This window comes from Mastigoproctus giganteus, chromosome 4 (assembly GCF_048544385.1).
Source record: "Mastigoproctus giganteus isolate SK-2022 chromosome 4, ASM4854438v1, whole genome shotgun sequence".
Taxonomy (NCBI): Eukaryota; Metazoa; Arthropoda; class Arachnida; order Uropygi; family Thelyphonidae; genus Mastigoproctus; species Mastigoproctus giganteus.
Genome location: NC_143578.1, coordinates 163982845 through 163998135, shown reverse-complemented (window position 1 = coordinate 163998135; position 15291 = coordinate 163982845). Strand labels below are relative to the sequence as shown.

The 15291-nt window shown below is 35.0% G+C and overlaps 1 protein-coding gene across 1 annotated transcript in view; it reads left to right on the top strand.

Moving 5' to 3' along the window:
* LOC150087161 (uncharacterized) overlaps positions 1-15291 on the top strand; it is a 249257-nt gene that overhangs the window by 25532 nt on the left and 208434 nt on the right. Inside the window, exon 2 of the mRNA XM_090372995.1 lies at positions 6827-6905. Coding sequence (XP_090229121.1) covers positions 6827-6905 — 79 coding nt within the window. The remainder of the gene's footprint in view (positions 1-6826; positions 6906-15291) is intronic.

The following is a 15291-nucleotide window of genomic DNA, read 5'->3' as shown; positions in this document are numbered from 1 at the left end:
AACAGTTTTCGATACGTTCTATAGTTATCGAGTTATTAACCTTTAAAATTGGGAAAGGACTTTATAACCACTCTGTATTTTCACTCTCTCTCTCTCTCTCTCTCTCTCTCTCTCTCTCTCCCTCTCCCTCTCCCTCTCCTCTCTCTCTCTCTCTCTCTCTCTCTCTCTCTCTCAGGAATTGCTATTGTGTAGGCGTTTGTATTAAATACTCGTAGTTTCAGAAGTTCTTACTGCAGCAACTATCCTAGATCCCTTAACGTTAATCTGAAACATCCAATTATTGACTAAGAATAATTGTACCTAAATTTCAAGCCACTTTATATCTGCTTGTATATAATTTCATTCTAGATTTCACTTTAAGAAACTGCGTACGTACAAATATTTAATTTTCCTTCATTAATAATCATCACTTAATAATTTGTTCGATAAATATATATGGATAAATAATTACATTAACTGTCGAAAAAAAAGTATATATACTGTATATATTTGACGTGTACTGCATTATATTAGCATTCATCTGTTCTCTTCTCGCTCTTAAACCTGCTTCGCGTTTAATAAGAAGAGACTTCAAACAACAGGTGTGCTTAATTCTCCCCCCCCCTTGCATTTAGCACTAATAGGAGAGCATTTTAAAAACTGAAGGGGAGGGTGCGAATATGGTAACATTTTGCCACCAGCATTACCTGCAGTATTGGATTAATAATTATGAATTCATTTGTTGTGCTTTGCGAGTCTGTTTTATCTTAGCACTTCGAAAAAGTTCTTTGACTTCATATTGATTAAAAGAAAAACAGATAAAGTTAACATCTATCTTTTAATAAGCAACTATGTAACGAGTTTCTGCGGTTTTTTTTTTTTTTTTTTTGTTTTGCAACTACGCTTTAACAAGCAGTTCGCTGGTTTCCTTTTGTCTTATTGCGTGAGCAAGGGCTTATAAATAATAATAATAATAATAATACAGTAACAATAAAAAATAGAGTAAGAATGCGGATGAAGACTTAGATCATTATAAGGCAGCTCCTGATGTGGGTTAAATTTAATGTTTCATTTTATCCTCAGTTCGTTCTTAGAGAAAAGGCGAATTGCATGTTCGCACAGGATTTTATGCATTGTATCTTGTTTATTTGTAATTATTCGATTTTTTAAAAATATTATCTCAAAAGTACTCGAATCTCTCCCATACTCATCTTTTTGGGTTTTGTTTTACAATTTCTAACCTTAAAATGGGCCTTTCCTTTTCATCGGTTAGAAAATTGTGTCCTGTTAGCATATATTTACTCTAAAAATCTAAGTTTTATTATAAAAGGAATTGTAAATAGAACTAATTGGGGAAGGCGATTCTTGTGTCTTTCCGGAGTCCCATGCATTGTTTTAATTTGATTATTTTTTTGAAATCAGTATTGGATCATACTTGACTCATACTAATTAAAAAAATACTTTTAGTGTTATTTAGTTTTAAGCAATACGTAATCGACACCGACATTAGAAATACGGATAAATAGTTTAAAGGTTTTTTTAATTTTACAAATATTTGATTTCTGCTGAGTAAACTACACACAGTCTGTTAAAAATAATTCTACATACCTCTTATTTAAAACAATTTATTTTGCTTTTTTTTTCTATTACTGACACTGATTATCAGGCTTTGAATTCGCGAAATGAAAAGAATTTTTAAAAAATAATGTTCATTTATTTTTTATTATGAGTCAGAATTACAACCCTCTTTCCTACACAGAACTTCAGCGTATTTCTTCCTAATGTTGAAATTTTATTTATTAGTTAACAGTAGTTAACTAAAATAAATTTATCAGAGTCACAACTTGTGCTATCGCAGTTTTTCTCAGACGTCGATCCCAATAGGGGCCGATCCCAAAGCAGTATTATTATTTTTCTTTTAATTATCATTTGACTGGGCAAAAGAGGAAGAGGGTGCAGTATGAATGATTGATTTAATTTTGTAATGGGCCGGTTTTCTCTAAGCCGAAAAATTATACCCTTATGGGTCTGTATAACTGTGAATTCTTTGAGGAGAGGAAGGAAATCTCACACCTCATAATATCAGCTAATTCAAACCCGAGTGAGAAATTTACCCCGTCGATGATGAAAATAAACGTGGATAGTATCTTTTCAAAAAGGGCGACAAATGGCAAAACCGGTGCACCGTTATGAAAGCCAAGTGCGTTATATTTACGAACTACTTTTAAATTAATTTTCTGCTTATACTCCGGGACGACCACATGATTAGAGGAGGTCACAAGACAGAAAGAGAATACAAGAAACAGCACCGTATTTAGCAGTCACGGCTTGAACCCGTCACTCAAGGCACGTGTACTTATGTACCCTTTTAGTTGACCACTCGGCTACCGGCGTTCATCGGAATTGATACTACTACTGCTACGTTTAATTGCAATGTTGCAATGCGGAATATTGACTCAGAATTTTCAATGAGCATCACCTACCGACCAATAGATTGTTAAAAATTTAATACGTACTGAAATTATCCGTCTAGTTGTTATTGTATACGTGAAACGAAATGTGACTGATAAAACATCCCATTTGATCTTTCATGTTCAAAAATTTGTTCAAAGTATTCTTTAATGAAGTAATATTATTTAAATATCCAGAAACAGTTTTCACGTTCAAAGTTCACTGATGGCGCGTTTTTGGACAGAAAAAATAAGTTATTGACTGCATGGATACTGAGGTTATGGAATTAGAATTATCGAAATGGCGGCAGGGAGACCTTTAATTTGCATGTTTATGTTCATTGGCAGGTCTCTTATTAAATGACCTTGTAAGTTAATTTACGTGTTATTGCAGCGATGTAGTTTTGCAAACTGCCTACTGCATTTCCTTTATTGTATCGTATAACATCCTTTAACGGCAGTTGCATCCGGTTGACCATGTGGGATAACCGTACAGTACAAAGAGGAGGTAAATCTTATAAAATGTGATACATGACAAACACTTTAATTCGAAGTAGTTTGAAAATAGAGTATTCATTATTGATGTTCTGTAAAAGATTGGATATTCTTTCTTGGAAAAATGTATTTTTTTATTTCCTCCTATAATAAGATTCTCTCTCTCTCTCTCTCTCTCTCTCTCTCTCTCTCTCTCTCTCTCTCTCTCTCTCTCAGGACAGAGGACAAATAGAAATTGTCATCACAGCTAATGTCCTCGTATAAACTACTGACCTAATTCCTGAAGTTGTGACTTCTAAACAAAATGTAGGCTGTGCCGAAACACTGATCCCTGTCACAAGGGAAAGAGCTGGATAAGGAATGTGCATAAACTAGTGTAAAATTTCAAAGTTAAGTCTCTTCTTAAATTCAAGTCTGAGATATATAAACTAATTACAGCTTTGAAATTTAAATCATAAAGCAAAATACTACTAGTTACTGTATTTTCTAAATGCAGTAACTAGCGATATTTTGTAATTTATAATAAAGGATTAATCATTTTCTTGTGAAAATTTAATCTGACTGAATTTTCAGTGGTAAAATAACACTTTCCCGTCATATTATTAAGATTCATATTATTTAAGTTCTCTCTCTCTCTCGCGCGCGCGCGCACACACACACACACACACACACACACACACACACACACACACACACACACACACACACACACACATTCTGCAACCGAGAATAATCAGAAACCCTCAATGCTTTTTTTTACGAAATAATTTTTTGTACAGTATTTGGAATATGGGAACACCTGGAGAAATAGCCATAAACGTGGATGATGATGATATGGAGGTTTGATGGCGCATAAGCTACTTTGGCTATAATGCAATATATTGCCATAAACGTGGATAATGCACGACGAGCATTGTAATTGTAGTCCAGACTGCTAACTTTGTTGACAACGGTTGGATGAAATTTTGCCAATGCTTATCGTATTCTCGCTGTCATTTTGCTTTATTGGGATTATCTTCCATTCCGAGTTCTAGTCTCTAATTTATTTCGTCTGTCTTTGTTTTTTAGCGAGCTTGGCCAGAGCTGTTGGTGGAAAATTCCGTATGGGACATTCCAGAGTAACCAATGCCATTTGCACAGATCTCTCTCTCTCTCTCTCTAATTCATAATACCTAGATTAAAAATGCTGTAAACGAGAACTCTGAATTGATGGACGGCCCATCGAGCAATTTTGTCAAATTCTAGAAGAGCCGCTTCCCTCCCCACTTCCAGCCGATGGACTATCTCTTGTGCAAAACAGAAACTAATATTAAACCTCGAAAAATATTTTTATAATTATAACAACATACCTTTACAAAGATAATATAAAAAATATTAATCCGTGTGTGGATTATTTAGTTTGAGGGTTATCCACCTGAATTTATGTGCATTAGCACATATGCGTAAAGCGCCTATTTATCTTCACCGTGTGCGCCCGTATGTAATAACTCGACTCCTAGTGGATAGATTTCCATGAAATGATATACATATTTAACTCCTCTAGAAAGATTTGTTGCGTAATCCCAAATTTAATTAAAATCAAACCAATAGAAATCCGATGATTATTCCCCCCCCAAACGTCACATAGGCTACCATATATTGTAGCTAAAGCACTAGATATTGTTTGTTGCTGAATGAATGGGCAATATGGCGAATCTGCATAAAAGTCGTTGCTTCTTTGTATTTTTTTTATCAGTTTACTAAATAATCATAAATTATTACTATTTTCTTATTATATTAATTACGGCAGAAACGTCAAATGCGTGTTATATTTCATTGTTATTAAAATCCAGAAATAAATAAGTGAACCGCATTGCGAAAACGTTGACAGTATACCACTATTGTTTAATTTAGTAAATCACAGATGAAATACATGTTGCATTTCACGTACTATTGATTATAATAAGTAAACCGCATTGCGAAAACGTTGACAGTATAACTGTTGTTTAATTTATTAAATCACAGATCAAATACAGTACTTGTTGCATTTCAAGTACCATTGGTTATAAAGTATTGCAATATTAACGAGGACTGAATATTTTGTTGTTAGGTGTGTCCATTGAAGTGAAAACAATTACTTTTATATATTATTCTTAATCAGTGAATAATTAATTGGTAACAAGATAACTAGTTTATTTTTCTCTTCTATTAATCACAGGAAAAGAAAAAAAACAATTAATTTAAGAAATAAAAATGACCTACCAGCACGTTTTCTATAAACTTAACTCTGCCCTTTTTAAAACTCTGACACTCTTCCAGTTGTGCTTTATTTTTTAGTTTTATGATTCTTTTCAAGAAATAGAAGACACGAGATTATCTCCATCTAATTTATTTTTTTTATATATAATCCATAGTTTCTTTCGTCTTGAACGACTTTTAGATTCCTTCCCTCGCCCCTTTCCAGTTTATAAGTAACTCCTGGATTTTTGTTCCCCAGGTACAGATCTGCGCTTTTAGAGACGGGCGTTAAACTTTAGTGGCCATTTCTTTTGGACCAAACCTTCAACCGATCCGAGCAATATGGCCGTTTCTGGTCGTTAACCACTGTTCCTACCTTCATTAGCAAACTGCCAGTTTCCCTTTAACCCACTCTTCAGTATCATTGAGGAAAAATTAGAAACAAGAGGACCTCCACTTATTACATTGGTAAATCATAAATGAAAATTCTTAAGAATTTCAATTTTTGATTTATCTTTTAGCCAACCCTTGATCTAAGGAAGGATCTTACAGTAACTCCAGTTTATATAAACCGTTCATGCAGAACCGTATCAAAAGCTTTACGGAAGTCAGGATCAAAAATAAAGTCGAAGTTTTAATATGGATTAAGAAATTCCAAGATTCAGAAGTCTTCTGTACAGAGCAGTAGTTTTCAAGGTTGTGCGAAGGGTTTTCCCAGAGGTTCTGCTAATGTTCCGTTAATTTTTTATCGTTGATTTCTTATTGAATTTGTACATTGTTATTAAAATTTATTTATTACTGTTTCTAATTTATAGTTATTATTGTTCTTAAAAAATATTAGGATTTCGCGGAAGATTTATAGTTACAAAACGGTTCTGTGGGAAACTGGATCTGCAAAAGGGTTTCATGACCAACAAAAAATTGAAAAGACTTTTGTGTTGATTCGAATATCAAAGTAATATCATGTGTTATATACACACAATCTAGAGACATAACTATAAAAATTATGCCGCTCCCCACTATTCACATTTATCACAGTTCTGTGTGAAAAGTGTTTGACCAACAACATTAGCAACTGTTTCTAGTTATCTTATTAAGAATGCCTTTGCGATTTATCCGTTATTCGTTCAACTGTCAACTTAGTCCGGTGGTTATTAATGGTGGTTTATTTGACGGGATGAATGGTCACGTTACCTTGTCTCCACTGGGGGTACGATGTTTCCAACGGTTAGTTTTGGGTATCCCACTCTGTTATATGGTGAATTGGTATGCCAGTTATTTTTGACAACCTATTATCACACCGCTTACAAACTGATCTAGGGCATTTTCTCGTCATGTTCTGTTCCATCTACTCGTAATTGAGTGTGCATGCCTTTCATATGTCCGACTTTTAACTAGATTTTACTTCCTATTATGTGACGTTTGGAATTAAACATTACTTCCTACAGTTGGAATGGCCTAATAAGTGCTTCTGGCACACATGAAAAAAAAAAAAAAAAAAAGGAAAGTGCTAGAGCAAACACCGCCGGACATTCCCCCGCCCTCCCTACCTTTACGTGAATTGCAAATTCTCACACAGAAATTTACATATTAATTTTATTCTTTTCCATAAGACAAGACAGAGTACAGTATTTGAAAATCAGAATTATGTAGCAGCAGAGTTAATTATTTTTATTTATTTTTAGGTCTGGTGTCCTGTTCCCCCAATCCCTGCAAAAATGGAGCTTCATGTGTTTCCAACCCTCGCGGAGAGTCGTATTGCAAGTAAGTCCTTGTAGATATTTGTTTTAATAGATGTTTTAAAGAAAATATACATTGGCACTACTTTGAATCCGTTAATTTTGAAGGTTATGGGTATGCAAAATTTCTGGCTAACGAATACATTAAACATTGTTAAAAATGAAATCATTTATTATATCAACTGTCGTTTCAAAGGTATTTTACAAACTTTTTTTGTAAATATTTTTTAAAGAGGATCGACAGAAATCAATGAGACATTATTTTCTTTCAACACTGTGGTAGTAACATTCCTTTTTAGTTAAGTATTATGTATCAATAAGGTATTAGTGGGTGTTTACTGTAATACTTTCAAAATATTTATTTTATTATTATTATTTTAAAATTTGTAACGGTGTTATAATATTCATGAAATACTTAATATCAAAATAATATACAAGAGTTAGTGTTTCTCAAGAGTAATGTGAGGAAATAATTACTAGCATTTAATTATTGATATAATTATTAGCCTTTAATTACTACATTTCATTTTAACTAATAAATGACGAGATCAAAAATGACATAATGAAGAACAACGTATGACTGTACAGTGAAAAAAGATAAAATATTAGAAGACACATTTTATAAGTCTGACTTACGCTAAATGTCTTTAAAAGAATAATAGTACTGTATATAAAAACCAGATCGAAAACGAGGATAAGTTAATACTGTATAAAATAATATGAAACTGTTGATTATATATCGATAAGATATATACATAAATATCCTTTTCAGCTTACTGAGAATTTTTTTGAAAGAGGACCTTCTTAAATTTATACGGCTACTCCTGCACTTTAAAAGCATAAAATATTGTAAAGAAATGCAAGTAAGGACATAGATACCACGAGATACAAGCAATTAATATTCTTTATTTCTGTAGGAATCACAAATTTTCTGTGCCAGAATTTTAAGCTGACAATGCGTAGTCAGCCCTGAAACAAATTACAGTATATTAAATTAACTTTTGTGTAACGTTATGCCCATATCTGTTTAAAAGATTTCTTTTTTAAGATAGATTTCTTAATATACTGAAACAAACCTTGTAATTACCGACGAAAAGTAAAAATATAAAATAAAACTTTATTAAAATAGTGAAAAAAAAGGTACAGTGTAACGGAAACTTTACATAATGAATAGAAGGTAGAAATATTTATCTGTATTTTGCATTTATCGCTTAAAAGCGATAAATGCGAAATACTGTATACACTTTTGTTTTTATCTCTTTTATTACTTTTAGTGTTTATATGTATGTTTTATTTCTGTCTGTCTTGGTATCTGTATATCCCTGGCCAACAAAAGTTGTAGTACAGCTTAAAACTTTTATCTGCTGTTAATTAAAAGGTATTGCAATCTAATAGTAATGTCATCTGTATATACGTACTACGAAGAGACGAAACTGTCTACCAAGCTAATGATTTGAAGAACAGATTTCAAGGGAAATAAGTTACATTTCATCATTTATGTTGTGTTCTTAATTTTGGTATTAGTATCTTAATGCACGTAATTTTATTATTCAGTAAAATTTATCTTACGCAGTGAAAGAGTACTAGTGTTAGAATTTTCTCATCAACAACTTTTTCTGTTTGCATCTCTGTCTTAGTCAACTTTCATATCATTTGCTGTTAGTCTGCCAGAAAATTAAGAATTCTCGCTTCTCTGAATTCTGTTATCATTTTCGTTGCAATGATACGACTCGGTATAGTACTGTGTTAACGGTTTAAATGACTGAGGCCCTTTAATCGACACGTGCTGGAATGCCCCTTTATGGAAAAGCAGCTGGGTCCTAGACGATTCCGTTGCAGCGGTTCCCCCTTCCAACACGTGACTCGTTAGGCCATTGTTCTGCCCTTACGACTCTCCCTCTCCCTTATGCCGTTCGCTTTCACATTCAAATTTTCAAGCAGGTGGTCCTGTCGCCTTCTGTACACATGGCAAAGTTTGGGCGACAATGCTTGGGGACGTGAACCCAGCGACCGTTACTGTGTGCATGTGTTTTGTTTTGTGCATCACTGATACTGTACGTGTGTTACCCGAGGTTGTTTAATATTTTTACAAAACGTACTTGGTATGAATACATTATGCGGCGTGCATCAGGCGCTAATAATATTTCAGATGGACAGTGATGGCATAAGTAGATTTCATATTCCCTTTTTACAAAATTGATATTTTTTACCGATGCTTCAACTGATATGCGCCGATGCTACATGAAAAAGCGCAGTAAAATTATGCAATTCAGATTTTTAATATACAGTAAGGCCTTATTAATTAAAATTGACTGGCTCCAAATTTGTAGCTTTGAATAATGATTTTATTTTAACATTTTATATAGTACACAACGCAGAATTCTGACAAGAACTTCGAGAAACCAGAAAGTTAAATTCTATGCTATGAGTTTTCATGTGCAATTTAGGTCGTTTTCAGTATAGTACCTTAATAATAATCCTCTATACAGCATTTTGGAGTAGCAGGATTGAGTCACTACACATCCTTCAATGCTACCGCAATATGGGGTTCTTGCAATGATGTGTCTGTAAGGACGTATGGTCGCAAGCCGATTTACATTTTTGTGGGCTGAGAAACTGGCTAACGAATGGAGAATAAGGATATTCCCAGCTCTTGAGATCGGCTAACTATAGTTCCGATCGAAGATTATGCGATAGTATTTGAATCCAGACAACATATGACATATGCCAACGTATGGAAAATATTGAAATCATAATGCTCTTGCAAACAAAATACTGACATACTGTATGTATGTAAATATTCTGTCACTACTTCTTATAGGTATTGCAAGGTCGACTGTAACACTTGTAATTCAGAAAAATGGAAACTTGAAATCAGGAGCAAATTTAATGCAAATAACGATCATAATAATAAAGGGGTCGGAAAGCAGATGTTTGCTCAGTTACGAATAATAAAGAACACATCCACATATGTACACACATTTATTTATAAGCAAATACAGTACAAAAAGATCTTTTTTGGCTAGAGCCTTAGACTACAAAGGAGTTTACTAACATACTAAAATGTCACTGTTGCAACACCAGGTACCTGCCCACCCACGAAGAGAGGCAAAAACCTTCAAATGGTGCCGTCTGGGTGGTAGTATTCGCCGAGAATAAGTAACAATAGTCTTCTCCATTGGTGAAACGTTACTTATTCGAGGTAGTGCAATACCATGGCAACTCGTTGTGAAGGTATTCACAATATGAGATATAATTAAAATGATGCGATTGCACTAACCCTTATGTCAGCAAATACAGTACGCATTTATATTAGAAAGACGTAGACATCGGAAATCGGTGAAAAAAAAACATCCGTTGGAAAGGTTACCACAATTACATACCTCAGCGACAGTATAGGGAGTTCGCCACTTGTCATTCCTTTGGAGAGAATTGGGTTCTAATACGTCGGAGACCGGTGGAATTCATTAAGGCATCTTCTCTTCAATCAGGGAGGTAATTAGTCACTCTTGGAGGTAGGGAGCAGGGTTCCTCTCTGTGGGTTATTTATGATTTTTTTCAGCCGCACAAAATGCAAATCGGTCATTAACACAAACACACACACAAACGCGCACATCTACAGACGTAGCACGCGGTACAATATGCCTTAGATGCTAATGCATGATATAAATAATAATAATAATAATACCAATAATAACTACGCACTATATGGTGGTAGGAACTTTTCGTACATGAAATATATTTTTATAGCTATTGTTTAGTGACGCGGATATGAAGAAAAGCTGAAATGAAAATAAAAGATCATTACCACGCAAAGTGAGAAAACATATTCTTTTGTAAATTATGGGATATACACCTCAATTGCTTTGTTTAAAAATCGGGGAGGTGAATTAGTGGTTAATGCGGATCGTTTGAGAAATTAACACATTACATTTGGTCTGAAGGGAATTTGATATTTCCAAAATTCACAGTGTTTCTGAGTGTACCGTAGTGCTAATTCGAAAAAAAAAAAAAAAAAAAGGTTAAAATTTTCGAATTAGCACTATTTTTTACAAACACCAGCATTTTTTACAAACAGTAAGAATTGTTTTTTTATATACGCATTCATTGTATACGCAATATGCGTACCACTGCCATTGTGACTGACAGATATAAACGGGACCAGACGTGTTCAGACATGCAAAACCTGAAAGTGAGGTAACTATATAAACTTGCGAAATGTTTCTTCTGCATTGAGTTATTTCTTCTGCCGTCCAGTTAACTGCTATTTGCTTCTAACATGATTTTTATATTCTGTGCCTTTGACAATGAATGACAACGCGTGATTCTGTGATTATTAAAAATATATTTTTTTACATTTGCAGTAACTACGTTGTAGCGAAACAAAGGTAGGATATAACATCATTTGTGAAAAACGTGTATTTTGGAATTAAATTAGGTGACCAATATAAAAGTTGGGCACCCCACCCCGAACTGTAAAGCTATGGATAGCTTGAAATTGTGGAAATATGTCGAAAAAAGCCATAACATTTGCCATTACCTTGTTGTGGAGAGAGCCCCGGGATTATATTAATGACTGCAATACTTGTTCGGTAAATTTATCAGGTTATAATGCTCAGAACAGAGTACTGTGTACCCTAACAACATTACTTCAGCTCTAAGACCAGTACCCCATGGACCTGAACTACTGGTACCACCTCTACCAGGTTTTTCTTGAACATATGCCATCAGATCCCGAATCTGACATTTGTGATCAAGAGGATGAAATAATATATGCTGACATTGATATTAAAACTCTGGACCACAGCTATTTACTCAAAAGTGAACTCGATGATCTCGTGACAGATTTAAATCTATCCAAAACTTCTGCAGAGCTTTTCATGGTATGGACATCATGAAAAAGAATTGGTTCCGCAGGCTCAATGATATATTGATGTTTGTTTGTTATTTGGTTTTTAGGAGCATTAACAATAAGGCCATATTGCTCCAGGGATATACGGCAGTCATTCCCTGACCTTTCCGCATCCTCCGTATTTGGTGGTCACGGGCTCGAACCCCGGTCTAATTAAGATGCGTGTGCTACGCACTGCTGCTCCTGCCCACCTGGCTATGGAGGCGCCCATGATATATTGAAAAAACATTCTTGCAGTTTTTTAACTTTTTTATAATTTTCTACCAACCAACAGAATGGAGGCTGTTTATTGATATATCGAAGCAAAGCCTCAAAGGAGTTCTCCTTCATAATGGAAACAAGTGTTCATCCATTCCTGTAGACCATTCAGCACACTTAAAAGAAAACGTTAAGCCTGCTTTGGAAAAAATTCAGTACAAGGATCATAGTGGATCGTAGTGTGGAGATTTTAAAGTTATTGGTCTGCTAATCGGCCAGCAACTTGGTTATGCAAAAATGCCTTTCTTTTCGTGCGATTGGTATATGGAGAAAAAGTAAAACATTGGAAAAGAAAAATGTAGCCACCAAGACAGTCTCTGACATCATATTCAAAGAACATTAAAGACGTTCCACGATCGAAACAAAGTACTGTAACCTCCTCTGCATATAAAGCCAGGTTTAATGAAACAGTTTATCCACGCCGTGAATAGAAGGTAGTTGTTTCAAGTATGGCTGCACTTAAATTGCCATTGCTTACATACAAAAAAAAAAAAAAAAAAACACCATAAAACCAGGAATTATTAATATGTAAGAAATGCTCGGTCCAGCTTTAAATATGCTGTAGCAGTTTTTTTTTTTTTCAGAAACAGTAGACATCCAGATTATGAGAAGATTGTTTTCTTGAAATGCATATGGATGTTATCTCCGAACTAAACTTATTATTCTACGCCTTATTCCCCTCTCTGTGTCCCAGTGGTGATCCCAGACAAACTTAAGGTGCTGTAACCCCCCCCCTTCCCGATATAAATAATGATATTAAAGTTGAGTGAATCCGTGGAACACTGCTTTACCTTTACCTTTAAAAGAATCCTTGGACCGCCAGTAGCTATACCGAATGTGAAGCACGAATATTACCGTTGGTTTACTCCATTATGCAGAATCACATAGCAGTACTGTACTGTTCATTCTTTTCACGGTAGTCTTCATGTAGTGTAATTTCCATTTTGTGATTTTTTGTGCGCGATTTTCCCAAATACCCTGTGTACTGTATACAGCGTATTTGCAATTTAAACATATCTATCTCTGTTTATTTTAGATTTACATTTGTCGCCAGACTTTATTTGTACTGAAAGTTTTGAGTTCGATATTAAAATTGAACTAATTTTACCGTTTCGACTTTATATGGTTTCTAATAAAATTTGGGAAAAATTGCTCTCTCTCATCGGTTTGCTCTGACAGAGAATTAATGACATATGTAATACAATACAACCAATTTGGTGTTTGTTCCTTATATGTTTGGACATTAAATAAACATACATAAAATGCATTTTTGACCTTTTTTTTTAAGTTGTACAGATATACAGTATACAGGAAATGTGTGGACATGTGGTGTTTCTTATGTAGGGCGTCCCCTGACTCTGTAAAATGGCCAGAAATGAACGCAGTTCTATATTTGTGCAGTGTGTGTGTTTAGTTGTTTTTGGCAACTTTGCCACCAGGAAGCAGTGATCACCACGATGAGGTGGGCCACGACTATACGGGTACTGTCCAATATTGAGGGGGACCGCACCCAAAGGCAGTGAGTGAAGGTCCTACGTATGCCAGCAGATTCCACATCACCAGGAGGAGCAAAGAAAGGTTCACCCAGAGATGCCAGCTTTCCACCTCATCTGGGTGTAGCAGTACATTTATGAACAAGAAATTATTATTTCTTGTTCATTTATTACTTAAATTAATAAAAGTATAAAGAGGGACAATACAACGTAAAATGAACACGTGTCAAGCAGATGGTTGGTGCCAGCAGTCAAGCACCGAATGTGGTGCTAGTAGGTGCAGATGCAGGATAAAGGCATTCAACTAAAAAGTCCTGAAGACATGCTCCTTAATAACACGCTTGAAGAGTAGCAGAATGGCGGGTCTTCAGTTCAGAGGGATTCAAGACATTAAAGGAATATAGATTCAGTAAGTTATGGTGATTGTGATGCGTAGAATAGTTGATATATCGAAATGGTTGAAATTCCAGAATTCGCGGTTCCAAGAAGGTTAGGCCAACGATGATATTTGTGGCGTCTTTCTAATAATTTCTTGACAAATTTTTGGAAGGCAATGAAAAACTTTGTTGGTTTGATATAAGGGCATGTTCATTTCATATAGAAAATACAAATAATTATTTTTTGTCTATATATTATAATTACTGAGATATATAAAAATATTGTAACCAGTCTTGAACCTTTTTGGGAACTCCCTAGAATTCTAACGTGATTCTACTGATCGGAAAACATTGTTTTAAGCATAATAACACTGCTTGATATTCAAATTGAAGAGAATTATTTTTACTGTTACCGCATTTCAGATTTTTTTTTTTTTTAACTACTGGGAAAACCTGAATAAAAAGGCCTCATATACACAGCAGAAATTTATAAAAAAACGAAGCCAGAACGATTGGCATTCTCTTATGCGGCTCTAAGTGGGGTGGGAAGAGTAGGGGGAAGGAACACTTTCGCAGATATCTTCTCCTTCCCTCCACAAAATCTAAATTCCTTACACTAGTTTAAAGAAATGGCTGGTGGGTTTCCTTATCGCAACCCGGAGAGAGCAGTTTGCGATAGCGCGATTGGGGGGGACGCCTTATTCAAGACAGCAGGGGGAACGAACAAGGTACAGACAGATGGCGGCATTGGGTAAATTCTGAAGGCTCTGTAACGAAGGGAGACCCTTTGTTCAAATGCTGGTTTTCCCACGCCTTGAGTCTTCAGACGCGGTCAGCTTGCGAGACAAGTTACGCAGTACAGGCTATGCCTGGATCTCACGTGGTAAGAAGAAACGACTAGCGTCCACTGGAAGCCGGAAAATAGTGCATTAGTTACGTCTGGAGTAAGGTGAAGGAGCATTTACAGTGTCATCACGGTCGTACTTCCAGGTGCGTGCCGCGGACTGTAAAAGATCATCCCTTCAAATGGATACGGTTGTCGGTCGTAAAGCGACCTGGCTGCTTCTGATGAAATCTTGGGAAAGCAGCAGGAGAAAGATAGAACAAATGACCTTTGCTCCATTTTAATCACAGCTTATCAATTACTTTGTTGGAGAAAGTTGGTGCCTTTCAATATGTAATCAAAAAACCACTTGCATGCATATATGTTTTATCTTTTTTTTAGTTTATTATAGTAAAACAGTTTAAATTCTCACTCCGTATATTTTATGATAAAAGCATTTTTAATCTTGCCGAGTGTTGTTAAAGTGCAAAATTAGCTTACTCAAGTGTGATTATACACTCAGTGGCCATTTTATTAGGTACACCTAC